General features: G+C 44.1%; 1 protein-coding gene across 3 annotated transcripts in view; it reads right to left on the bottom strand.

Moving 5' to 3' along the window:
- The window catches only part of BPIFB6 (BPI fold containing family B member 6), an 80,630-nt gene that overhangs the window by 32,590 nt on the left and 20,229 nt on the right, over positions 1 to 27,811 (bottom strand). For 2 of the 3 annotated variants that reach the window (XM_088480779.1, XM_088480781.1), the window contains 6 exons: positions 26,696 to 26,756; positions 23,425 to 23,516; positions 19,481 to 19,657; positions 18,778 to 18,831; positions 15,282 to 15,443; positions 13,106 to 13,173 (listed from right to left, as the gene is read on the bottom strand). In XM_088480779.1, the coding sequence (XP_088336905.1) occupies positions 13,106 to 13,173; positions 15,282 to 15,443; positions 18,778 to 18,831; positions 19,481 to 19,657; positions 23,425 to 23,516; positions 26,696 to 26,756 (614 nt within the window). The remainder of the gene's footprint in view (positions 1 to 13,105; positions 13,174 to 15,281; positions 15,444 to 18,777; positions 18,832 to 19,480; positions 19,658 to 23,424; positions 23,517 to 26,695; positions 26,757 to 27,811) is intronic. The other variant, XM_088480780.1, reaches the window with a different exon arrangement.

Here is a 27,811-nt window from a genome sequence, read left to right as displayed (position 1 = left end):
TTAGCTGTTTTTATGCTTTTTTTAAAAAAAATACAGATCCAAAACACAAAACCCAGAACCCAAAACACGGAAGGGTGGTTTTGGCAAAACCAATCCAGATCCAAAACACGAAGAAAGATCCAGATCCAAAACCAAAACACAAAACACGAAAAGTGACCGGTGCACACCCCTAGTATATATATATGTGTGTGTGTATATACATATATACAGGGGCGCCGAGAGGGGGGGGAGCGGGTACAGATTACCGGGGCCCAGGCTTCCTGAGGGGCCCGGTGGGGGCCCGTGTCCGGCGCTGCTCCCCCTCCCTCACAGCAGCCCAGCACACAGCGTGTGCTGAGCTGCAGTGGAGACTGCTCGTGGCTGCTGAGCAGCAGCCACAGCAGTCTCCTAAGCCATTGGGGGGGAGCGATCACACTAATCGCGCCCCCTGGCTTTGAGCAGGGCTGAGGGGGCCCAGAGCACCCCCCTCCCCAGCGCGCAGCGCGCAAATCTTTTTTTTTTTTTTCAGGAAGGGGGTGTGGCTACGCCCCCTATTACCCGGGCCCGCCGCCGCTCTCAGTGGGCCTGCATATATATGTATACATATACTGTCTGAGAGGAGGCCACCTGAGCAACGTTAGCCACTACACAGTGTTAGTGCCGAAGAACATATGGTGGCGTTACCCTCTGGGACGAGGTGCTTAGTACATAAAGAAAATGTGGTTATACCCCCGTTTATGGTGTTTTACTGCATTTTCCCATTTAGTACATCCCAGCCAATGTGTGAAGTTTGGTACTCTGGAAAAGAAACAGTATGCCGGGCTGCCCTTCTATATACGGTAATTCTCTCTCTAGTGATTGATGAAACTATGATTTTCATTTTAGACTTTAGGGCCCCCCTGCCTTAAGTGCCCCAGGCCCTCTAAAGTCTTAATGTAGCTATGAGTCTGATAGCAGCAGCACGGGGGAGGAGGAGGCAAGGTTGCAGGCCTGGGCCGGCCCGGCTCTATCATTATGTGTAGAGCGCCGGTGAGTAACTCACTTGGACCCCCTCTCCCTGCGTATTCAGGAGGCTTGGCCCTGCTCAGTTATAAGACATGATGTCATCACATCATATCACAATTATACTGTCTGGGAGGCAGAGGATGAGCCACTCGAGGAGCCATGCAGGTCCGCGGCACAAATACAAGTGTTCCTGGCAGATATGTTTGGCGGGAGGATGGGAGAAAGGTGCTGTGAGGAGATGGGAGTGGGGTCTGTGCTGTGAGGGCAGAGGAGGGGTCTGTGCTGTGAGGGCAAAGGGGGGGTCTGTTCTGTGATGGCAGAGGGGGGGGGTCTGTGCTGAGAGGGGTCTGTGCTGAAAGGGCAGAGTGGGGATCTTTGCTGAGAGGGGCGATCTGCTTTGAGGGGAGAGGGGGTTTGTGCTGAGAGGGGAGAGCGGTCTGTGCTGTGAGTAGAGAGGGGTGCTCAGAGGTAAAAGGGGTCTGTGCTGTAAGTAGAGAGTGAAGGGAGAGGGGTGCTGAGAGGGGTTTGTGCGTGAGGGGAGAGGGTCTGTGCTGAGTGGGTTCTGTGCTCTGAGGTGACAGGGCTTTTGTGCTGTGAGGGGAGAGGGGTTCTGTGCTGTGAGACAGGAAGTGAATGGGGTAGTATTTAGTTCTGTGAGGGGATAATACATGGTTCTGTGAGGGGGCAGTGAAGGGGGTAGTATGTAGTGCTGTGAAGTGGGCAGTAACTGGGTCAGTGTGTGCATTGGGGGGTCGATGTGCTATGGGGGGAAACAAGTGAGTTGGGATGAAGGTCAGTGTGCTGAATGAGTGATCGCTGTGAGAGGGCAGTGAGTCAGTGTGATAAGGACTGGCAGTGAGAGCTATAGAGGGGGCATTCAGTGGGGCCAAACTCTGAAAAGCTTAGCAAAAATCAAGTGTATTTATACATACATAGCTGACGTTTCAAGGCCGTGGCGCACCAGGGTCCTGTACAGCAACATGATTTTGGAATGAAAGTATAGTGCTATGGATTGCTTGGGGGAGGGGGGCCCCAAAAAAGGTATCTTGCTTAGGGCCCCATGAGGTCTAAATCCGGCTCTGCTCCTAGTTGGAGCACAGGTGTAGTCATTACTGGCTGACATGGTGTAAAAGATCAACAGCTAATTATTTCAATTGTGATACTGGGGAGATCTGTAAAACATGCATTGTTAGTGGTCCCTCAGGAATGAAGTTGGGAATCTCTGCTGTAGGTGGAAGTGAATAAGGTGTACAGTAGACTGCCTATGGTAGTGACAAAGTTACTAAAGGTGAAGACTGCGGGTGGAAGTGAAAGTGAACAAGAAGTAGAAGTGAATAAAGTGTAGACTGCTGGTGGAAGTGAATAAAGTGTAGACTGCAGGTGGAAGTGAATAAAGTGTAGACTGCAGGTGGGAGTGAATAGGGTATTGACAGAAGGTGAAAGTGCATAGGGTGTGCATTGAATATGACATTGAGTAAAGTGAAGACTGCAGGTGCAAATGAGTAAGCTGTAGACCAGGAGTATTCAACATGTGATCCTCCAGCTGTTGTGGAACTACACATTCCAGCATGCCCTGCCACAGTTTTAGCATGCTCTAATAGCAAAACTGTGACAGGGGTTGCTGGAATGTGTAGTACCACAACAGCTGGAGGGTCGCTTTTTGAATACCCCTGCTGTAGACTGCAGGTGAAAGTGAATACAATGAAGAAATCGTATGGAAGTGAAAATGGTGTACACTCCTGGAGAAAGTGAGTAAGGTGAAGGCTGCAGGTGAAAGTGAATAAGATTTACACTGCAGGTGTAAGTGAGTAAGGTGAAGGCTGCAGGTGAAAGTGAATAAGGCGTACACTACAGGTAATAGTGAATGAGGTGTGCACTGCAGGTGGAAGTGAGGTGAAGGCTGCATGTGAGAGTGAATTAAGGGCCTGATTCAGAGCCGTTCGCTATTTGCGGTCGTTCGTTCAAAAACAAGGGGTGGCTATTCAAATGATCAGTTCGCAAATTGCAGTCTGTTCACACCTCTAAGTCTGAACGAGCGAGCAAAACATACGCTCGTTTATTTGATAAAAACGCCCCCTGGCCGCTCGCACCATACGTCATGTCTGCTATTTATTAGATTAATCGAGTACATCGTACAGCGTATGAACTGCTCGCTATTCTTGTGGTTGGTTTTTTCAACCGCTATTTTGCGAGCAGTTCTGAGTTAAAAAAAACCAAGTGACGAGGTCAATGACGCTGCTGGATTAATTATGCACTCCCTTAAAACGCCCGTTTTGACCTTTAAGCACGCCTGCATTCGAATTCCACTCCCCCGTTTTCAAGCACCTTCTCCTGTTACCACCCACATACGCCTCATTCGGTCACTCAAAATAGCAGGCACTCGCTATATAGCATACAAACGATTTTCGGCCGCACTGACTGGTTCGCGCATGCGTACTAAAAACCATACGCATGCGCAGATGTGCGAACATCGCTCGGAACGAGCGTACGGCCGCTAGCGAGCGACTCTGAATGAGGGCCTAAGTGTATACTGCAAGTGGAAGTAATTCCTGTGGAAGTGAAAATGGTGTACACTCCTGGAGAAAGTGAGTAAGTTGAAGGGTGCAGGTGAAATTTAATAAGGTGTATACTGCAGGTGGAAGTAAATAAGGTGAAGGCTGCAAGTGAAAGTGTATAATGGACCCCTTACACCAGCGATAGATTGCTGCGATCCCCAGATGCAGAGTTGCAGAATCGGTGAAATCCAATATGTTAGATTTCACAGATTTTCCGATCACGATTAAAATATGATCGCGATGTGCAAATCTGTGAAATCTGTGTATAATTTCACTGTTCCTCCGACGGATTATAGAACATCAATGGCCGCCAGTTGGCATTTCCGACCGGCGGATCAGTGTGGACAACACGTCGCCTGGTGTATGGGGGCCTTAAGGTATACACTGCAGGCGGAAGTGAATAAAGTGAAGACTTCATGTAGAAGTTAAAATGGCGTTGACTGCTGGAGGAAGTGAGTAAAGGTCCCAATATATCAATGATGAATTGTTGCAATTTCCTGATACCTAGATATGTTGGAATTCCCTGATTTGCCGATCCCAACCAAAATATGATTGAGAATGGCAAATCGGTGATTTTTAACATGACAAATTTCTGCTGATTGCACGACGGTTCAGCGATCATCAATGTCCACTGATCAGCATTTCCGACCGGCGAATCGTCAGTTCCGGTTGGATCGGGGATTCGGAGAAATGGCCGCCTGATGTACGGGGGCCCTTTAGGTGATGACAGCAGATGGAAGTGAGTAAAGTGAAGGCTGCAGGTAAAAGTGAATAAAGTGTACACTGCAGGTAGAAGTGAATAAAGTGAAGACTTCATGTGGAGTGAATATGGTGAAGACTGCAGGTGGGAGTGAATACTGTATAAACAGCAGGTGGAAGTGAGTAAGGTGAAGGCTGCAGGAGAATGTGAGTAAGGTGTAGATGGCAGGTGCCTGCGACTGTTACCACCCAGAAACCCCCATTGAAATTGCATGGAACTCCATGCAATTTCGATCTGCGTCTCCTGATGGAAAATATCGTAAGTCATGTGCAGAGGCAAAACCCCCTGGGCACTTTCCCTGCATCCACCTCTGAATTTCATTAAGAATAGCTCAAATATATATGAATTTGTGGTCTGCTTCTATGCCAATTCAATGTTATTTTTATAAAAGTACCATTAAATTAATATGAATAGGATAGCTTCTAATACAGAGTGGTTTCAATAGAAAACTAAGCGATTTGTCATTTCTAATCTGGCGGGGATAGATCGCGGATTATGTTTAGACATCAAAACTATTTACAATTACTGAATGCTAGCAATTGACATGAAAACTGCTGTCAATCTGCTGCGGTTCCCGGCGGGTTCCAATGACACCAAACACGCTGCTTGGTAAATTTAGCCTGTAGACTGCAGTGATTAAGGTATAGACTACATGAGAAAGCAGGAAAGTGGAAAGGCTTAATTTGGAAGTTAGTAAGGTGAAGACTGCAGGAGGAAGTGAATAAGATTTGCAAATCCATCCGTTCAATTTTCCAGCAAGTACAATTTTCCAGTCATCTGTAGTTGATACTCAGTAGCGTAGTTATTAAAAATGCGTATAATTTTTTTATAACTTCATAATGGAGTTGTATACCTTTCAACATTGCTGAATTCGAAATTGGGACTGTACGCATAAAAAAGGGTGTGAGTCCTCGTTCCTGCTAGGCCACGCCACCTGAAGTATGCCATTTCGGGGGTGTAACCGCATGCCATTCCCTTGTTTCAAGTCACACTGGAGGCGAGTCTAGCACTCCGGAAACTGCTGGGCTGCCCCCAGTTGCCTTCTGGCATTAAATGTATACAGCGCACATCCATTCAGCTTCACTGGCAAAGCTGCTCTGCATTGCAGAGTGTGCCCCAATCTCCTGACTGCCAGTGGGACAGCAGGACAGTGCACAAAAAGCATCACTATCCTGCTGAATCAGGATGGTTGGGAGGTATGGAGTTGCTGATACACTTTATTTTTGTGGTCACAATATAGGGAGTATATATCTTCTGGTAGGTCACACACGGCAGGGGTGTGCTCAATGTCATTAATGACATCGAGCACATACACTGAACAATATCATGAACGATATCGTTCAGTGCCGTGCTCCCTCCCTCATTCCCGAACGTGCAACATCCTGACAATATCGTCAGGTTGGCCTGCATGTTCGGGGTATGAACGACAAAGACCAACGACCTGCGGGAGCACGCATCATTGGTCGTTATCGTTCATCGTTTTTTCATTCAAATTGGCCGATATAGCGAACGACTGTTCAGTCCTCCAGAATATCGGCAAGTGTGTATGCACTGAACGTGCAGGCCAACCTGACGATATTGTCAGGTTGTTGCATGTTCGGTAATTAGGGAGGTTGCCTGGCACTGAACGATTTTGTTCAGTGTTTGTGCTCAATGTCATTAACGACACTGAGCACACCCCTGCTGGGGACACACTAGACGATATCGCTCATGAAGCGAATCGTCTAGTGTGTATGCCCCTATAGTCTAATTATACTGTAAAAAAACGAAACAAAAACAAGAGAATCATTTATGATTTGCGACATCAGTTAATGCTAATTACCAGACTAACATAGGAAGTTCTTTACCTGAGTCATTACTGTACAATGTTTGGAATGGTTACTGTTAAACTTAAGTAGCCATCCTGTGGGGTGTTTTTTAAATGTGTTCCCAGTCATTGCCTGACTAAAACAGACAAGCATGTACGCAATGTACTTAATGCACAGAAATGTAGGTGTCTGAGTACTTCACTGTAATTGGTTGGCAGTGTCAGTCTTATTATATTGCAGTGGATCTGTCACTATTTTTGTTGATTTAGTTGGGAGGAGGGAGGTCACAGTCATGTGCATGTTCCAGTAAAGGAGTGTTTAAATGTCCAATGAAAGGATTGGCGTAGTCTGAGTGCTATGCTTATGTTAGACAAATGATGAGGATGATTCTGCTTTTGCAGCAATTTATATATGATCAACATGTTCATGAAGATATCAGCTGTGTATGCCCACACAAGATTTGTATGGGTGATTGCTAATTAAGGTGGTACATGTCCACAAATAGTAAAATGTTCTTGGGTGTCCAAACCTGTCATTTGAACTACTTAAAGGAGGCAATTCCTTGCTTTGGGCGAGTTAAAAAACCTTTTTGGGACACATACAAAAGCTGCAGGTGGTGAAAGGGTAGCTGTTTGTATAGCTAAGCGCAAATCACCTTGATTTTGCACCGGTGCCCTGTGTGGTCCTCCTAGCGTGTTGCATTCCTTTTCTCACTTTGGTAGACTTTTCTGCATTGAATTGTTTGGGAAGGAGTCTGAATATTCACGTCATGCCACATAGATTTGGCAAGTCTTATGGTACACGATAAAACCCATGGTGTAAAAAGTCTTTGAATAGCACTCTGCACAAGGATTGTGTATATGGTAAATGCACTTTGGAACACTTAGGGCAAGATTTACTAAGCAGCAGTTTGCAAGGGGTTCTGAAACTGACAAGGGCCATCGTCAATCTATTGATTGACAGCGGGTTCTACAGCTAAAATACAGAATTTACTAAAGGTTGGTTTGATCATCTAAACAGAACCTGATGTTGATCTGCTTGGTTTTAAAACCCCTATCCTGCTACAACACTGTTGAAAAATCATTGCACTTTTGGCATGGTTTAAAATCCGGTGCAGATTAATAGGATCTGTTTAGGCTTGTGATAAGCGAAAAAATATAAAAATGTAAAAAAAAAATTGATGTGGGAGTCTCCTCCAAATTGATAACCAGCCCTAAACCTAGGCTGATAGTAAAATATAGGTGGATGATGACAAGAATGGAGTCCCCCCCATCCCTAAGGTCAACCTCCGGGCTTTGGTTACTTAGGCAGGGGCGTAAATTCAGGAGGCAATGGAAGTTGCCTCCGGATGCCAGCCCTGAAGGAGGCACACTGACCTCCTCCATTGCTTCAGGTTCTGCTTTATGCGCAGAAATAAGTAGGGAGCCACAGTCCTCCCTATCCCAAGTCCACACCCTGGAATTGGGTCTCTGGATGGATCTCCAGCAAGGAACCCCGCCAATGTACATAAAAGGGCATGGCATTTCCCCTAACACATGCGGGACCTGCTCCCTCTGCTGCTTCAGTGGGAGCAGCAAATAGCAAGAACGGAAAACCCTGATCAGCAAGAGGTACATAGTATTTGTTTGCTAGGGTGTTGGAAGTTCGTGGAGAAGTGTGTGTCTGGTTGCTGCTGCTGCTGTGTTGGCATGGCGGTGAATGCAGGGAGGGAGAGTGTGTGGGTTCTGCTAGGGTGTTGGCAGTGAAAGCAGGGGAGAGAGTATGTCTGGGTGCTCTTAGGGTGTCAGTAGTGAATGCAGTAGGAGGAGCTGCTGGGGTGTTGGAAGTAATTACAGGTGTAGGAGAATGTGTGTCTGGGTGCTGCTGAGGTGTTGGTAATGAATGCAGGGGGAAGAGAGCGTGTGTCTGGGCACTGCTGGGGTGTTGGCAGTGAATGTGGGTTTGGGGGAGTGTGTGTGAATGCTACTGGGACTGGAGTGTTGGTAGTACATGCGAGCAGAAGGGGGCATCAACTACTATCTCGCCTCCAGGCTCCTGGTATGAACTAATGCCCATGTACCAAGGCAAATAATAATTAATTGTATAAATAATATAGGAGCCAGTAGGTGGGCTACTGGCCCGAACAAGACTGCTAGAGCATGATGACCTCATAAAAGCAAAATATACAGGAACAATTCTTAAAATGAATTAAGTGTTTGTACATGCCGATTACCAAATAAAATAGCTTCCACTCAACACAATAAACTGCATTGTGGGTGTCCAGGAAGGCAAATTAAATTCAGAATAATATTTCAAAATGCCAGTATAATATAGAGAAGACCGGTTTGGTTTTGCTCAAGTCGAACCGAGTCCGGGCTCGGATCACTTTGGGGTGGTCTGACTCAGGTCTTCTTTCCAAGTTCAGAACACTGTTCTAAAATTCAGATCTCACGTATTTTGGATTCCATTTAAGTCTCTCGCGTGATTTCAGGTGGTCAAAATTTATTAGAACTGACTGGAAATTAATGTTAATTATACTATAGGAACAAACACATGTCCAAGTTAGATTATTTTAGCTGTTTTTAACAATAAAGAAATCCAAAACCAAACCAAAACACTTGAGGGTGGTTTTGCCAAATAATATCAATATTGTCTGGATGATTTTGACAGTGATAAGCCAACTTTTTTGCTTATCATACAGTATATCCAACTTGTGTAGAAAGAGTAATTGGTTAAATAGGTTCTTTAGTACAGAGTATACTCTCTTTGCTGTCTATGGCTTTCCCCCTCTAGCGCATCATTTGACAAATATCATACTCTTTCAGATATCCAGCGAGGAAGGTATTACTAGTGCTGTATCTTATGAGGTCTGTTAAATAATGACATGGGGGGGAGGGGGCAGGCTCTAGTTGCTGAAGGCTGTTTTTGAAAAAACAAATAGCAAAATTTTGAAAATAAGAAAACTTTGATAAACTATACTAGACAAACAAATATAGCTATCTTGTAAAGGCATTTTTTAGTAAAACATTTGTAAAGGGTCTGCTGATGGTGAATATATGTAGTCTGGAGTATTAGAAACTACTAGTAGCGCATACTGTACTGACTGCCCAAGGTATATACACTCTGGGCTGTGATTTTGCTCTTAGCATTGACAGAAAACAAATGCATGCATATGCGCAACTGTAGGCCTGCCGGCGTCTGACACTTACCATTCCCTGGGCGGGATGCATCAAGCATCACATATTGGCCGTCGGCCAGAGCATGCGCAATTCGCGGGGGACCCCGGAAGGGAAGTGTCCCAAAAAGAAGCCCATAGGCTTCTATTAGGCAACGCCTTCTATAGATGGCGATGCTATTGGATCCAAGCTTTCTGGAGCTTGGTGCATATGGAAAATGTGGTCAAACTCCTGAGGACGGCATTTTCGGGGGTTTGACCAATTTTTAGCGTTGATGCTTTCCACACTCCAAGACTGGAGTGTTGGGCTGGGCATAGAAGGGACATTCTATCAACATGACACACACCCCTTTCTCGTCACTCTGGGAACATTCCTTTCCATTTCATATGCACCTTAATGCCCCCAGTAGTAGTGCCCCTCTTGCAATGCCCACTGTAGTACTATGGGAGAGACGTCTTGACATCTCTCCCATCACTCACTGCAGGAACCGGAAGGCGGAGCTCATGAGTGAGCTCTAACCCAGCTCTGGTAGTGGGCGCAGCAGCCAATGAGAGTCTGTCTGACTCTCACTGGCTGCTGCAACACACACATCGTCGCCGGGTAGTATGAGTGTACTACCCAAGCGCCGGCGGTGATGTGTGTGTAACTGTGTAGTGCGGATCACACTCTCTGTGGTCTGCTCTATACTGACTGACTAGGGCGAACCTCTGGGGCCTGTACCGTGGCCGGCAGAGGGCCCCCCCTGCGCCACCAGTCCCATGGCGCCTAGGGCACGAGCCCAGGTGGCCCTACCCTAGTAACTCCACTGAATTGTAGCAAACTCGGACCTAAATAAAAGTTTTAAATAGACCACCTCCTGAGCTGAGTGTTTATGCTGAAAAATTCACAGATCAGTGTGATCTGTGTATTTTTCAGCATCTACAGATAGTTTGAAGTGTTAATTTTTTTTTAAAAAATGATGTAGGGTCCCCCCCCAAAAAAACATAACCAGCCCCAGGATACTCAGCCAGTCCTGGTTCCTAAAAATACGGGGGGGAAATGAGTAGCGCTCCCCCGTATTTTAGGAACCAGCACTGGGCTGCTGAGCTAGTCCTGGTTTAAAAATAGGGGGGAAAAAATTGCATTTGTCTCCGTAGCATCCACGGGTGTTATTAAAATAACAACCTGACACCCCTGTAGCGATGTATGTGTTGCCACATACCACGCTACCCAACTAATGACATGAGACCCCTCGTCAGTAGCTGGAGCCCCCAGCTAATCAGCGGCCGCTAACTGAAGAACGTGGCAACACATACATTTGTTCGGGAGTGTTTAGGTGCAGTCAGACACTGCAAACTTGGGTGAGAAATCTCGTTCAGATACACCATCGGAAAACACGATCTAACCAAAACAAGATTCTTGGTAAATTGAGTGTTTAAAAAGTCTAAAAAGACCCAAGTTTCAGCAAGGCTAATCGTGTTTGTAATCGGCAAAACTCGACCAGACACGATTCTTAGTCAATTCACCCCCATATGTGATATAATACACATATTTCCATAATCGACCATGAGAAAATCAGCTACAAACTTTCAAGCTTAATATAATATGCAGCTAGTAACTATTAGTGCAAGCACCCTAATTTGCGATAACTTTGTTAGCTTAAGCAGTATATAATATGTCACAACATCCAATAATTGTGTTGTATGAAGCAGCACCTAAGAACTAAGGGCCTGATTCAGGTTGGATCGCAAGGTTGCGTTCGCACGCAGCCAGCCGGTGTTTGCATTCTGTATAAGACGCAGTGCGAGTGAGCGAACCGGCCACTACAATCGGGAAGCGATGCAGTGAGCACACAGAGTCTTCACACAGTGATTGACAGGAAGTGACCATTTCAGGGTGGTGACGGGGGGTGGTCAGAGAAATGCAGGCATTCCTAGGCTTTTAAACGCCGTTACAGGTGCATGCATAATTAAGCCCCTGCAATAGCATACGCTGGCAGAAGTCTAGATGGCGACAGGAAGTTTAGCAGTTTGTGCGGTAGGGTCAGGTCAACCACAACTGTGCGGATGGTTCCGATGTTACTCGATGTTACCGATGCTTTCACTGACTTGCGGATGCATGTCATGGGAAGTGGGCAGCTTTATACAGTGGTGAGTGTCTTGATATAGAGCTGCGGTTGCCATGTGATTGCATTCATTACCATATTTTCGCAGCAAGTGGGGTGTGTGTGAACGCAGCTTTGCGAATAAACCTGAACCAGGCCCTAAATTCACACTGCGGTTCTTAGTGATTAGCACCTTTTTAGAATAAAACCAAAAATTAGTTCCAACAGTAGCATATATTGTACCAACATAGAGGGTTCTGTAGGTGCTTTTTAATCAGAGAACTGTGGGCTTGAATAAACAAGGGACGCAGTTACGTATACGCACACAATCGGTCGATTAATTTGCACTGCACATGCGTATTCATCACAATACGCTTGCGCGAACTAGCAATTGTAAAAGTTAGCAATGGCATATTACAGAATATATATAACTAGCTGGTGTTTTTTATGCAAATAAATATTTTAGAATAGATTAATAAATCTTTTTTTGTGGACAAAAACTGTTTGCCAGCGCTTTCTATTTCTGTTGTGTCTTTCTGTCTTAAGGCCCCCATACATCAGAGATTGATTGCAGCAATCGTGCAATTTGCAATCGATTGTGTATAAAAATCTTTCCCTTTTTCAGTCGATTGCAGATTGCAGAGATGCCACAATCGATTGAAAAAGGGAAATATTTTTACACACAATCGATTGCAAATTGCACGATTGCTGCAATCAATCTCTGATGTATGGGGGCCTTTAGGGTTGAGTACTCTCTCGTTAGTTGAAAGAAGCAGGCAAATAAGTGATTATTTCAATTAGCACCAGGTGTCTTTCTGGTTTTATATCAAGTATAAACAAACCCGTTATGAACCATTGAATTCTAGATCTCCAGTGCCGGCAGGTCGCGTTAATTGGCGACACCTCCATTTGTGTGTAGATATCTATTGTATAGGCATATTCTATGAACACACAACTGTTACATGAAAACTAGGATGCCCTGTATTATGACCATATGACCATGCATGTACCTATATTTGGATTAGACTCAACGTATCACTTATACCCCTTTCACACTGAAAATTAAAATCCCGGGTAATTCACTTGTACCCGGTAATTTGCTAATCATCCCGGGATTTTTCCTTGTGTGGAAGGGTCATCCCGGGACTAAATTTCCGGGTCTCCGACCCTGTTTTTTTGCAGGATCGTAGACCCGGGAATTAAGTCCCTGGTTGACCATTTCACACAGGGAAAAAACAAAGGTTGTTTAGAAAATTACCGGGTAGAAGTGAATTACTCGGAATTTTAATTTTCCTGTGTGAAAGGGGAAACACAGAAAATGGCAAAAAACCTGGCATGCAAAATGCCGGGTAAAAGTTGGGTTTTTTGCCATTTTCTGTCTGAAAGTGGTATTAGGGATCAGGTTGGATTCAGGGTAGTGTTTGGAACTTTTCAAATATGGGGATGGCAGGCATGGAGGTTTGGGGTTAGGTTAGGGATCATATTGCATCTAGTTAAGATTTTCCAAACCCTCTTTGAAACCCTGTTTCTAACCCTAAGTACTTTATTTTACAGAAAAATATGTATTTTTTTAATATGTAGTAATCAGGAGGTCTCTACCTGCCTCCCGGATATGCCTAGTGGTTGGGAAGGATCTCAGCTGGCAGTTGCTATATTTTTCCTGACGTCAGTAACATTTGTAATTGCTTTTCTTGCTAAAGAATGAAGAAAACTTTTTTTTTTTGAGACATATATTATTCTAAGTCTTCGTGACTTCGTACCTGTCAAGGGAAAGTATAGAGTTTAAGCTTTTTTCCTTGACTGAGAACTGGATTTTAAAATTCATATGCTGTAAAATAAAGTGAGAATCTGTTAGTTGCTATTAAGAGAATGATCAGTTGCACAATGTACTAGTTATACAAACAGTTACTCAACACAAAGCAGAGTAGTAGATATATTCCTGAATGAAGCCACATGCAGCTGAAGAACACCAAGATGACTTATCAATTATGGTTTGGTATTATTATGTGAATTAAAGTAAATTTCGGAATGAATCTGAATGATTTCACTTAGTCCGTTTTCAAAACACACATTTCTATAAAATGGAGATGGAGATATGTCCTATCCTGCAATGGACCACAAATTCCACTCCTACATTATCTCTCATTTTCGGGGGAGGTGTATCAAGCCTTGCAGGGAGATAAAAAAGGTTAGTTGCCCGGAGCAACAACAAAGAAAATTAACTGTCATTTTATAGTCTGTGCTAGATAAATAACAGTAACAGTTAAAAGCTGATTGCCTGCTGTGGGAAACATCTCCACTTTATCTCTTTCCAACGCTGGATACGGGTGTACACGGGTGCCGGGAGGGGGGGGGAGCGGGTATACTTTACCCGGGCCTGGGCTTCCAGATGGGCCGGTGGGGGCCCTGGTCCGGCACCGCCCCCCCTCCTTTCCTCCAGCAGCAGCCACAGCATTCTCCTCTGCCTGAGGGGGGGCGCGATCACACCGATCGCGCCCCTCTCTGGCTTTGCGCCGGGCTGAGGGGCTCACACCGCCCCCTCCCCGGAGCGCGGCGCAGCAAAAATATATTTTTTTTCTTCTTCAAGGGGGCGTGGCCACGCCTACCGCGATTAGGCCACTCCCACTCTTTACCAGGGCCTGGTGGCGCTCTCTACGGCCCTGCGGGTGTAGTAGGTATTTCGACGCCTGTCATTTGTACCTTGCTGGGATTAGACAGTCAGGAAGCCGGCAATCGGCAGTTAGACCATTGGCTTCCTGACTACATCCCCTGGATACCTCTCCCAGCAATCTCAACTCTGCGCATCTCCCAGCAATCTCAAACTTACTCCCTTGTTTTGCCATTGCCCTCTTCCTCTAGCAAACTTACAGGAGCAGGGTGCTCACTGCATATGACTCTCATCAGCATAGTGTTTCAACAACCTGTCCAGTGACTTATACAAGTTCTTTGTTTTCCCCCACTGTCCGGTGTTGCAGATTATTTTGCCTCTGTACAAATTACAATGGTGATAGTAAAGAGTGCTAATTAATTATAGAAACCTTTGTTATTCACCGGTGGTAAGGAACTCTCTGTTATATTATAATAATAATAATAATAATAAAAGGTTTGACACATCTCCCTTTCAATCTCATAACACTATAATGCCTTGAAAACCTGTGGTCAGAAAACTAGTGACATATTGCTTAGATCAGAATGAACCGGGTGTTTTTTATATACACATAGATATTTAATAGGTAATGGCAGGGCCGTAGCTAGGGTAGTGCGGCCGGTGCCATCGCACAGGGCACCACAGGTCAGGGGGCGCTGTTTGGGCCTGTCAAATTTCTGTGTATTATCATTCTCACTTGTAGCTTCCTCTTATTTCATCCCCAGCATCTCCTGGCCTCTGGGTAATGGTGTTAATATCCACTACAGATAATTTTGTTGTGCATAGTGGAGGAATTTATAAAGGGCACTCAAAATATCTTGACTTTCCACTGTTGCTGACAGAGGCAATCTGGCAAGTGACAAGATTATCCATTATCTTACTATGATGCCCTCTTACTAAGCAGTGGGTAAGAGTTGCATTTGCCTCTGACTGCACCTATATCTGCCCAAGACAGGGGTGGGTTACTGAATACAGTATCTGCCAGCCCTGTGATGAGCAGAGATTGTCAGTGAATCAAATCCGCACAGAAATTTACGAGGAGCAGGATGGAAAAGCAACAAATGGAAATTACTATGGAAACCTTACAACTTGGACCAGCACAATTCAGTATACATAGCAATAAAATAATGTTTTCAAGTGTGACTTTACAAACAAGATGCATAATGTTTTGTAATGGAGATATATACAATGTAAAGGTAATATGAAGAGCTTTAGCATGTATTGGTCAATCCTTCATTTTCCCACAAAATGTGCCATTTCAGTGGGAGGCTTATTAGTTGACAGCTTACCAGGTTTATTATAAATAAGGTCAAAGTATCTGAGTCTGGGGATGAGGCAGCTACTTCCATTGTCGAGTAAAGATGGAGCAATGCTTTAGAGCTATCCAGTGTAACCTGCGCAGATTTATTCACAGAAATGTTTATTTTGTAGTCTTGTAGTCCTGCTGGAAGCTGGAAGAAACATATACAGTATGAATGAGTGTAGAAAAATGGGTGCACTCAGGTAGTCCTGTTACTTATACTGTATGTGGCATTAATCTTTGCTATTTTATTTTCAACTACCTTTACACTGATTCCAGAAAAGTGAACTCTTCTTACTATACTATTTTTATAGAGCGCTTGCGCTAAGCATTAACAGCCCACTTAGTAAGAGTGGGCTGGGTTATTTTTAAGCTTAGAACACTCCTCATACAGGTTTTAGGTACTTCTCTTCCTCTGAAAATCTAAATTTCCTGACCTCTGTTGGGCTCCTTATTTTTCCTGTCAAAGATTAGCTTATGCCCAAGTGCACACTTTTACAACCAGTAAATCTCCCCAGACCATGCAAGATTGCCAGTACACATTACATTATTTAATTAATGACAGAACGATAAGCCACTCCGTTGTTCATTAATATGCACTACAAGGTATGCACAGCCAATCACACGATATCTCATGTAACCCGGGCAGTGGTGTAACTAGGGCAGGGCGAGCGGGGTGCGTGCCCTAGGCGCCGTTGGACCGGCGGCGCTGGGGGCACCGTCGGCCACGGTACCGGCCCGTCCGCCCTAGTTAGCCAGGGTAGCGCCGACCGCAGTGAGTGCGGTCAGCGCTGCACATTTACACAGGACCGGCGCTAGGCTTCCAACGCTGGTCCTGTGCTGCACACCTGAGCCCGTTCCCTCCCCCTGAACGCTTGCCCAATAGCGCCAGGAGGCGGGCTCAGGCTGCGCATAACACACGCATCGCCGCCAGCGCTGGCGGCAATACGTGTGTTAAACAGCAGCCAATGAGAGTCAGATAGACTCTCATTGACTGCTGCAGCACCCACTGCAAGAGCCGGACTTCCGTCCGGCTCCTGCAGTGGGTAATGGGACAGACGTCATGTGACATCATGACATTTCTCCCATTATGCTGAGCGCGCCAGCCCGGGAGGACTGGCGGCGGCGGTAGCAGTGTCGCGGTCCGGAGCAGCAGCGTGGATTCAGGTAAGTATGTTTTTATATATATATTTTTTAAAACCTGTCAGCACTACTGGGGGCACAATGGGGGAGGGGGGTGGTTTCTTATGGGGGGTCCTCTACTGGAGTGGGGGTACAACAGGGGTGGTGGCTACTACTAGGGGGACCTCTACTGGGGTGGGGGCACAACGAGGGCTGGTGACTACTACTGGGGGCACCTTATTGGGAGGACCTCTACTGGGGGGGGCTATTACTGGGGGCACCATTATTGGAAGGTCCTCTACTGGGGTGGGGCTATTACAGGGGGCACTTAATTGGGAGGGGGAACCTCAACTTAGGACCACTAGTTGGGGGGGGGACTACTACTGGGGGCATTATAAAAGGGGCCTACTACTAGGGGCACTGCACTGGGGGCCACAACTGGGGCAATAACAGGAAGGACCACTACAGGGACCACTGGATAGGGGGGTTCACTACTGGGGGCCTGCATCAGGGGGACCACTACTGGGGGCACTGCATGGGAGAGGGGGGACTACTGCTGGGGGCACTATATAAGGGGCTTACTGCTAGGGGCACTGTGGGGGCCACTACAGGGGGCACTAGATAGGGGGTGATCACTACTGGGTGCCTGCATAAGGGGGACCACTACTGGGAAAACTGCATGGGGGGGGACTACTGCTGGGGGCACTATATAAAGGGCACTGCATAGGGGGGGACTACTACTGGGGGCACTATATAAAGAAAGGGCACTGCATAAGGGGATACCACTACTGGGTGCACTGCATTGTGGGGACTGCTACTGGGGGCACTGCATAAGGGGGAACACTACATAGGGCACTGCATTTGGGGGGACCACTACTGGGGGCACTGAGTAAGGGGAACTAATTGGGGGCTGTATAAGGGGGACCACTACTGGGGATACTGTATAAGGGGCACTACTATGGGCCTGCATAAGAGGGACCACAACTGCATACTGGGGGTACTGTATAAGAGGTACTACTGGGGTTAAGGTGCATATGGATAGGAATGTTCAGCGTGAAAATAAAGGGGTGTGTCATGTTGACACGCCCCATTTTTAAGTGACCACGCCCATTTTTTTTCCGCGCACACATATCGGGATGTTAGGGGCGGGGGCTCCCTTTTCACATTTGCCCTGGGCTCCAAATACCCTAGTTACACCACTGAACCCGGGGGAGCGTGCAATCGTGCATCCACACTACATGATACAGTATGTCCAAGTTGTCATTCCAAAATGACAAATCTGGCCGATATCGTGCGATTGTGTACCCACCCTTATTCTCTCCTATAAGCTACAGAAAAAAAGGCAAGTTGTAATCATTTAGCTATTTTTTTTTATCACGGCAGAATTTAGGTTGTTGATTAAAATTTTGCCTTTTGAATTTTTTCCAAGAGTTAGCACCTTCTCTCTGAACTAAATGTGGATAGTTACCTATATACTGTACAGAGCTGCACACATCTATGCGGTCACACTACCCCTATCCATCTACTTGTAGAAGTAACAATATTAATCAACACACAATTATACAAGCCCTATACCCGAACAAAAGAAGGATCTCTGTGTTCTTAACTCTGCATAGCGAGCAATTCTGAACACGCCTGCAAAATACCCTCACTCAACTTAGCCTATACGCGAATGCCCTTTTACTACAAAATTATACCCCTTCAGCCACAAGTGAAGATACAACTGAAATGAGTATGAATTGCCTGTTGCTCATAGTTGCATATGTTTGGGTATTGAGCAAGCGTGGTTTTAAAAATCACAACATCCCATGCATAACGGACTTGCGTGCAATTCTGCATCAGCCCTAAAGTGTGCCAGACAAATGAAGCAGTTATGTGCGAATGTTGACTCACACGCATGTTAGATGTATAATTTATATGTAAAATATGTGTACTGAAAGGTGCATCATATGCTCATATGCCCATTATTCTGTGAAGAAAAGGCTGGGTCTATATATAGTGTTTATAGTGTGACCATCGGCACCCCAGTCTGTTTTATAGTATGGTGCTAACTGCGGTTTATGTGGGGAGACCTCACACTGTTCATTCCACAACAAAATGTGTATTTTACATATTGTACACACACAGCAGATACTGACACCTTAAGGCACAGATACATATTACACCTGTAATGTCCTTTCACCAATGTAAGCACTTAAATAAAACAACGAGGGTGCTGCTGGATTGCATATTTTCGCACATTTGTTAAGGACCGGACAAATGCTGAATATCTTTAAAGGCAACGTGTGCAGAAAAAGTATGACGGAGCTGTAAAGGAACAAATACTTTTATAACATTGCATAGAGACAATGGGAAACACTTACCTCAGGAAGGATGTCACTTAGTGTAGATACAGACATTGCCCCTGAATTTGTAAGCTTAGAAAAATAAGAATGTTAATTTTGGCATTGTAACACTATGGTCTTGTTTTGCTATTACATGAGCACACTTATATTTGTATCCTGAGGGAAATAAAAGGGAAAAATCTAAATCTCTAAAATTAACTCTAATATTACTATTCAAATACATTAAAAGTAAATTGTCCTTTTTTTTTGCTCCTAATTTAGAGATTTGTTTAGATTATAAAGCAAGTAAACTAGCTAGCATATAATAATCAAAGTCTGTGTATATAAATGACGGTCTTTAGTAATATAAGCCTTACAGTGCTTATACTGTTGGTCACTCTTTCCTAGGAAATAGAGATATCTGCATATTCAAACCGTTTAGATGAATTAGTTGAAAAAAGTAAAAATTCAATAGAATTTATTTAATTTCTTAAAAAAAAAACATACTAAATTTGAGAAAGTCAAACAGGTTCAACCATGTTTGAGACATCTCTACAATATTCAGGTCTATTCAATTACGTTTGAACATATTCAAGCTAAAATGTATACATTTTGGTGAGTTAGAGCAGCATCAGTACCCAGTACCCAAGTTTTGCTGTGGGACACAGTGATGCACTATTCTTCCCCTGTCACTATTTGCTGCATATTAGTACAGTAAGTGACACCAATTTGTGGGTCTCACATCATCCTCAGTAGCCAGATGGTTGAATGCCCCATCCTCTTGAAAAACGGTGAAGGCACACCCCAGAAAGGTGGATGTCAAAAGAAGTGTTGTTGTTTCCTGATAAGATGGCAGCACAAAGGAGCTGGTAATGTTCTCCGATGGATTAATGGTGCTTTCCCCATTGAGTAGTTGGGCCTTCAAAATAAATGTAAATATAAGTTGGAAACAAATATTAGCACGCACACACACACCGATATATATATTTGCATATTACAGATAAAAAGGGTAAACATAGGAAATCAAGCTTTCAGTTTATACATTTATATTGCTAATTTTATTATGAAAATTTTTAGGGGCTCATGTTGAGTTGGATGCAATTTGGCTCTAAATCACAGCTGTAAAACGCCTTCACTAAAAGAAGCTGTATTTGCCTGCATACACAAAGGGCCTGATTCAGAGCCGCTCGCTGTTTGCGAGCGCTCGCTCTGAATCAGGGCGGGGATCTCTTTATTTTTTTCGGCATCCAGGCCGCTCGCTAAGCTGTGGGTGACCACCCACAGCTTTTGAGAATGGCCTGGCGATGATCACGATTATCGCGACCATCGGGTTTGCGAGGAGACCCTGTGGTAGGGTCTCAGCTCTCACAAGCCCGAGTGGTCTTCCTGATCTAATAGAGCAGGAAGTCCACTATGGACATCACGAGTGATGTCAGTAGGGCCGCCCACAAATGCCAGGCATTCCTAAGGGTACGCCTGCGTTTGTGCAGCCAACCCCCCTCCCCGCCTACAAAACGGGGCGAGCTGTCAATCAACATCGACAGCCACCCCATCTTGTAGCGAGACCTGTTGCAACCGAGCTCCCATCCCAGTATGGGTCTCACACATGCGCACGCCGGAGGCGGCGCATGCGCAGTCGGGGACCATCGACCCGCTTGCGAGCGCTGTGTCTGAGTCAAGCCCAAAGTTGCAACCGTCACAACAATGTCTGCACCATTATTATATCAAACTTCAGTTAAACATACATGACGTAGACTTGCAGATGTGCCATCATACACCTAGTGCAATGCATTAAGTGTCTTTTTTATCCAAAAATGCATCTTATTTGCAAACAGATGTGACAAACAGCTTCACAAGACTGCACTGAATAATTTGATATGTGACACTTGTGTACCTTCCCATTGGATTAAAAAGTTGTTTTTTTTGTTCATGGTCTTGGTGGGGGATTTTCAGTCTTTACTGTTTGACACTACAGGTCCCAATAGGGCATAACATTTGTAGTTCTATAAGACCCATTATACACAAGCAGTTAATGGCCTCAAGAGCTTGCTGAGACCAGTAGTGTTACTTGTAATAATGTTGCCCAGACTGGTGCTTGGATTATTTTTTTGGCAGGTGGCATGCCATTTTATTTATTTTACACTAAAATGTAATTTACAGTATCATCAGCTAGTTAATGTTAATGAATGGTGTAATGAGTAAGCCACCACTTCTTGAAATGCTTAAAATGTGCCTTGATTAGTTTTGAATTTATATTTATGCAGATGCTGTTATTATTGGCAGATGCTTACAAGTTGGTAGTGTAGGTGTGTACCATATGTGAGCAAGGTGGTCAGTCCACACGTTGGGGGCAATTCAAATGTTTTTTTAGTCATGCTAATTAATGAGCGCCCAGTTTGCTATTCAATTCTTATGGGCGCTCATTAATTATCGCCCTCTTCGCCGCCTAAAAGACGAGGTTTAGCTGTCTAAAATGGCTAAACCTGTCTTAATTTCTGGTTAGGGCGCGCTATCTGCGGTTAGCGCGCCCTAACCAGGGTGTTTCAACACATTTCTGCTCGCACCCTCCTGGGTGCGTGCAGAAATGCTGGCGCCGGCGGCTATCGCACCCTTACAGAGCAACAATATAATTGCTCTGTCAGGCATCGTAATAAAAATCCGCCGGCAGAACAATTAAATTCCCCCCATTGATTCCAAACCAGAGTAGGTTTTATTGAAGGTAACAGGATATAGGTGATAGAACAGCAGTCAATATGATAGGATATCAATCTATTGGGTTAAGTGCTGTACAGCCATACAGCACTGTGATGCTCCAATAACACAGTGACAGGCTTTGGCACATGCAGAATCTTTCACCAAGCCAAGTTTACAAGTTTTGCACCTGCAGTCTAGATAGCATGTCCTTTAAGTTTGGTGAATAACATTCACTCAGACATGTGATGTGTATTCAGATAGATGAGTCATGCACACAGTTAAGAGACAGCTTGTAGTGTTTAACCATTTAACTACATATCAACTGTAATGTGTTTATTTTAAATTGCATTGGTTGTAGGAAATGGATATGTGAATTGAAATATAAACACGTAAAGGCAATTTCACCATCATCATAAATGGTTCTTTACTGTAATGGCAGTCAGACCAATGACAGTGGTGATGGTCAACCCATTAATTTTAACTGCACTTAAGGAAATGATGTCTTCATCTAAAAATATTAGATTAGATAAATTAAATCCAATGGTAGCATCTAGCAATCTGTTTTGTGATACAATATTTTTAAGTACAAATCAGCCAGTTTCACAGTCCTGTCCTCAAGCATTATTAAAAGTAACACACATATCAACAGTGCAAAGAGTGTTAACAATTATCAGAACTTAGAGAATTTATTTTATAGCTAACATATTGTACATTTAAGGCTTGATTCAGAGACTGACACAATGATGATTTTTTTTTTACAGATTGAGCGATTGTTGGTAATGTGCACATGCAAGGATTGCATTGTGATTACGAACGCATAGAGGATACACATGCAAAGTGAGTGACAGGTAGTCAGCATTTTGGGGTGGTAACGGGGGAGTTGTTAGAAACGCCGTTTCGTTGCTGTGCATAAATTAGTAAATTGCGTTCACCTGTGCAGCATGAGACATCTCTGAGTGTCAGGAGAACTGCAGTGTTTGCGACTGGTCAGACTTGACTTACATGTTGCATGACTGCCTGCTGTGCTTCTATGCTACTGATTACGCTATTGCACATTATGTATGGATGTGAGAAGCCGGCAGTAGGTTTCCCTATGCTTGGGTATGATTTGGAAGGCATTACCATAATTTAGCAACTACATTCCATGAGAGTATACAGTTGCGTTTGCATTGCCATCCGTCTCTGAATCAGGCCCGTAGGGGCTCATTTATCAATGATTCTAAAATCATGTTAATTAGCACTCGCTTTCCCTTCAGTTTTCAGCTCTAATCTAGTTTTTTTCCAGCTATTTATTAATCTCAAGCTCTCCGGTAAGTGTAAACATTATTTGAGGTCTTGGAAAGCATCTTTTTACACAATTTCGCTGCTGATGAATCAGCGTCGTGGGTATTGCCGCAGCTTGGGCATGCGCGGAAAGATTTCCAGGATTGGTAGAGCAGTGTTGCTGTGTACCAGGGGAGGACGAATACGGCCACGGAAGCATTAAGAGGGGGACAGAGTGTCCACTTCTGCCCAGCCTCCAGTGAGTGCCCGCCCACAGCTTGGATCATAGTTAAATGGTGGCGTGCTGGACTGATGTCTGCCCCGCTCTCTGAGGTGAGGGGCAGGGCTGGAGGGAGAGGAGAGTGCTGATTGGCTGGTGGTGGGGGAGTTGCAAAGAATTGTGAAAGATGAATGAAGCCGATCACTGCCCGCTGGGTGACCATAGCTCGCCAGCAAAGGTTTAACAGCTGCCTGACCAGGCGAGTACAATATAACACTACAAGTGGTATTTCTAAAATACCGCTAGTTAGTAAATAATGACATTTTTATCCAGCCAAACCAAAAATTACACTCAAATAACATAACTACTTCATTATTGTAATGATAAATAACTGACAGCGCATTTAACATTCTCCACAACCAAAAACCAAATTAAGTTAGTTTAATAAATATGCCCTTAGACCTGTCAACAAAAAACTTCTGCCACCTAGAAATGTATGTTAGACTCACATTGAATGCAATCTCAACATGTTCTTCTGTCACTGTTGGTATTGGAGATTCCATGTAGTGAAGACTTCCAGATTTTCCAAAAGGCAAATTAACTGGACAGGACACAGTACAGTGAATTAGTGCAGCAGACATGTTACTACTCACAGTTACAAATATCTACTAAGTAAATGGCTGCATGTTGTAATCTGTTTTGTTATGAAGCACAAGGTGAAGAATATAGGGTATATAGGATGGTATCTTACACTAAACAAGATGGAATAAGTAATTTAGTGTCACAGAGCCAAGGAGAGCAGAAGCAGTGTAATGTAGGATGTACAATCCAACCCTTTACTTAGGTTAGATTTAAGGCCAACTCTAGCTGTTTCCTACTAATTTTATGTGTCTCCCACTAGGATAATGTAATACTATCGAGGGCTTAAAGTGGTCCTAGAAAGGTGGTAGAACTCATCTCCCGCCGCCCACTCAGCACCCCCCCCCCACCACGCTAATCTGACAGTCCAAAACAAGTGTGAAAACTGTTCTTTACACACGCACACACACACACACACTGTTGTGTATAGGAAACGGTAAAGCGAATGGCTGGCGGCCGCCTATTTTGGGGGCTATGACAGTATGAAATACATTTTAGATGCTTTTTTAGCTCTCCTGCCATCAGCTGAGACTACAATGTTAGGTCACTTAAAAAGAATAAAAACATGTTCTATATCATCGGTGTTATTTTTCTGCCGTGCCTCTGAGTTGTTTTATGGGGTCCCCACAAACTAGTCTATGTCACTTGGATGCCCAATGTCTTTTGCAACCCCTATGTATTGCCTTTTCTTGATTCTTTCCTTACCTATATGCTTGTTTCTCTGAGGAAATTAAGCCTCCCTAGGCACACAGTGAGTGGCTCTCTGTCTGTGGGACTTCTGTGCAGGGACTTGGTGGAGGTGGAACTAGTTCCACCTACTGTTAGAGGTGATGGAAATCAGTTCCACCGCGTTCATGCCCACTTTAACCCCTGATACTCACCTTGTATGAAACATTGTCTGTCTCTTTTAGACCTAGAGTACATAAGAAATCACAGCTAAAGACCACCTTAAGGTCTTCTGTGTCAGCACGTGCGCCAAAGGGGTTTTCTGAATGTACTTACTAGCAAAAAACAGCCACATGCTGAAAGCTCCAGGGCACATTTTTTTATAAGTAGAATTAACAACTAACTGTTCTACCTTTTAGCTGTAAGATTCGACCCAGTCACAGATCTTTATTTGACACGACAGTCTCTGCTGTTTATACTTGGCGAATAAAGTCTGATTCTGATTAAGGGAGCCTAGATCTAAAGTATAAGTTTGTTTATGTTAATATTCTACTATTAGATTTCACAAGTAACTTTAAAATGTAGGTTGTTTTCAATATTCAATATTTCGTATAGGTGTCTTTTCCAGGAACAGGTACTGTAGTTGTTGTTTTTGTCACTGTCACTGATGGTAGAAGTAAATGACTGTAGAATTCAAGAGTCACCTGCAGGTCTCATTATTACTTGGCACCTTCAACAAAATTGGACTGTGAATGCTCAGAAAGGTTTCTTGAAAAGTTGCATATCACCTGTTTTTTATATAGTTCCCTAATATTTCGCAGCAAGTTGTAAAGAGAATATTTAATCATTAACATCAGTCTCTGATCCATTTTAGTTTACAAAATTGTCTTCCATACAACGCACACACTTGCGTCCATTTTTATCAGAGATGAGCGGTTCAGTTTTGCTGAATCGGATCACAATGGGATCTGATTAGAACCCAGGACCTGATTCAGAGCCGCTCGTAAGTGGCCGCTCGATCGCTCCGAGTGATGTTCGCACATCTGCGCATGCGTATGGGTCGTAATGCGCATGCGCCAACCAGTCAGTGCGGACGGATATCGTTTTTTATTGCAAAATTGCGAGTGCCTGCTAATTTGAGTGACAGGATGAGGCGTTTGTGGGTGGTAACAGGGGAAGGTGCTTGAAAACGGGGAGTGGAGATCCGAACGCAGGCGTGCCAAACGGTCAAAACTGGCGTTTTAAGGGTGTGCATAAGTAACAAAGCAGCGTCATCGGCCACGTAATTTGGTTGTCTCTTAGCCTGAACTGTTCGCATGATTGCGGTAGGAAAATCCAACCACAAGCACTGCGAGCAGTTCAGACGCCTTTCGATGTACTCGATTAATCTAATAAATAGTGGAGATGACGTATGATGCGAACGGCCAGGGGGCGTCTTTACAAAATAGCAAGCGCATTTTTCATTCTCTCGCTCAGACATAGAGGCGTCAACAGACCGTAAAGAGCGAGCGCTCAATTTAAATAGCCGGCCCCTTTTTCTGAACGAGCGAGCGCAAATAGTTTCCAGGTCTGAATCAGGCCCCCAGTCCCGATTCGGTTCTTCTTGCCAAGTTCGGTCCCCAATTCTAAAAACCGGATCTCCCGTATTTTGGATTGCATTTAAGTCCCTCCTTCGTGTTTTCAGGTGCTGTGAGGTGGTCAAAATTGATTGGAAATGACTGGATTAATGTTATTGATGTTAATACTATAGGAACAAAAACAGGTCCAAGTTACATGATTTTAGCTGTTTTTATCAATTCTGAAAGAAGTCTAAAACCAATATATTTGTGGGTGGTTTTGACAAAAGCAAAACCAAAATATGATGATTATTTAGAACCCAAACCAAAACACGGGGGCACATCTCATAAATTGGAGCAATCTGAGAAAATCCATTCAAACATGAGAACGTCCGGTTTCTGGACCGCGGAAAGATCAGAACTGCGACTCGGATCTATCCAGATCTCCACAGGAGATCTGAATCTTGACTCAGATCTATCCGGATACTCTAAATTCGATGGATTCAGATCTCTGGAGAACCGAAGCGCACATCTCTAATACAAATAGGGATCTGGTGAAATTGAACCCATGGCCCTTGCACGGTGTGGTAGTAATGCTATTCACTGTGCAGCCATGCATTTCCAAAGGCACACACCCCTCACTAGCAATTAGTGTCTAGTCATACACAGTATACATTCTACAAAAGTTTCAATATACCCTAACTTTCTGAGTTTTCACTGTGAGTTGAAAGCACCACCAGCTGCCCCTTGGATATTATTTGTACCTGGCTCATTAATACCTTTTACAGTTTACATAATTAGAGCAAATATCAGATTTGTTATTATGGACAAATGCACAATATTTTGCACACATATTAATTTCCAAAATAAATTGTGCATTGGCAATAAAATGCTTGATTTCTGGCTATATCACACTTACTGTCTTTTATGCATAACTTGTTATTTACTTCTGTAAGTATGAGGTCCACTGCTGGGCACAGCTGAAACATAAAAATAATTTTAAATGTATTATATTTTACCTCCTCACATACTGTGTACTTATTAGATGTTGTTCTCTGAGCCTTTGTATTGTGAGTTCAATTGGACTTTATCAGTTGTAATTTATATCATATGAACTATCCGAAAAACATATCACAGCTAATTAGCAAAATGTCTTCACAGTGAAATTTGATTGTCAAGCGACAGTGGATACAATTTTCTGTAACTGAATACAGGGTAGTACTGACATGTTCATTTTTAATTTCCACTGTTAACAAAATGAGACGAGACACAGGGACAAATGCCGGAGCCTAAACCTAACCCTCCCCCCCATAGTCTAACCTTAACACACTCCCCCCCTCAGCCTAACCCTAACCCATCCCTAGTGTCTAACCCCCAACTCTAATCCTCCCCCTAACCTCGATGTCAGCTGTCGGGATGCTAACGCCGGGATGCCAACTACATCCCATTAAAGTGTCGGGTTTTAGAACTGGAGTTGCAATCAATCAGATTCAAGCTATTTATCTTCTAGAAGGTGCTAGATAAATGATAAGTAGAATCTGATTGGTTGCTATGTTCAACAACTTTACTCCTGAAAACCCACACTTTAATAAATATACCCCGAGTTATAGTCTGTCTATAAAAGCAGTGCATGTAATGCTTCAGACATACACAGGGTTAGCAACACAGTAAGCCATTAGATGCAGCATTAGGGCCAGCTCTTCTGAGTTGAATGTTTTTTTTCCTGATGTGGGCACCATTCCACAGTCAAAGTCCACTGCTCTGAGCAAGTCCAGTTGTCTAGGGGAAGCATCAGAAACACCTACTGCCAGCCCTTTACATATATGTTGATCAGTTTCCTAATAGAATATTGATAATTAACACTATAGATTGTATATTGCAGTGTTTCCCAAACCCAGTCCTCTGTTGCCCCTAACAGTGCACGTTTTCCAGATCTCATAGTTGGTGTACAGGTGTATTCATTACTGACGCATGTTAAAATATATACAGGTGAAGCTAATCATTTTAATTGTGATACTGAAAGATATGTAAAACA

The sequence above is a fragment of the Taudactylus pleione genome, unplaced genomic scaffold (assembly GCF_031769625.1).
Source record: "Taudactylus pleione unplaced genomic scaffold, aTauple2 ptg000256l, whole genome shotgun sequence".
Classification (NCBI taxonomy): domain Eukaryota; kingdom Metazoa; phylum Chordata; class Amphibia; order Anura; family Myobatrachidae; genus Taudactylus; species Taudactylus pleione.
Note: the sequence above shows the minus strand (reverse complement) of the source record. Positions and strands in the feature narration are given on the sequence as shown.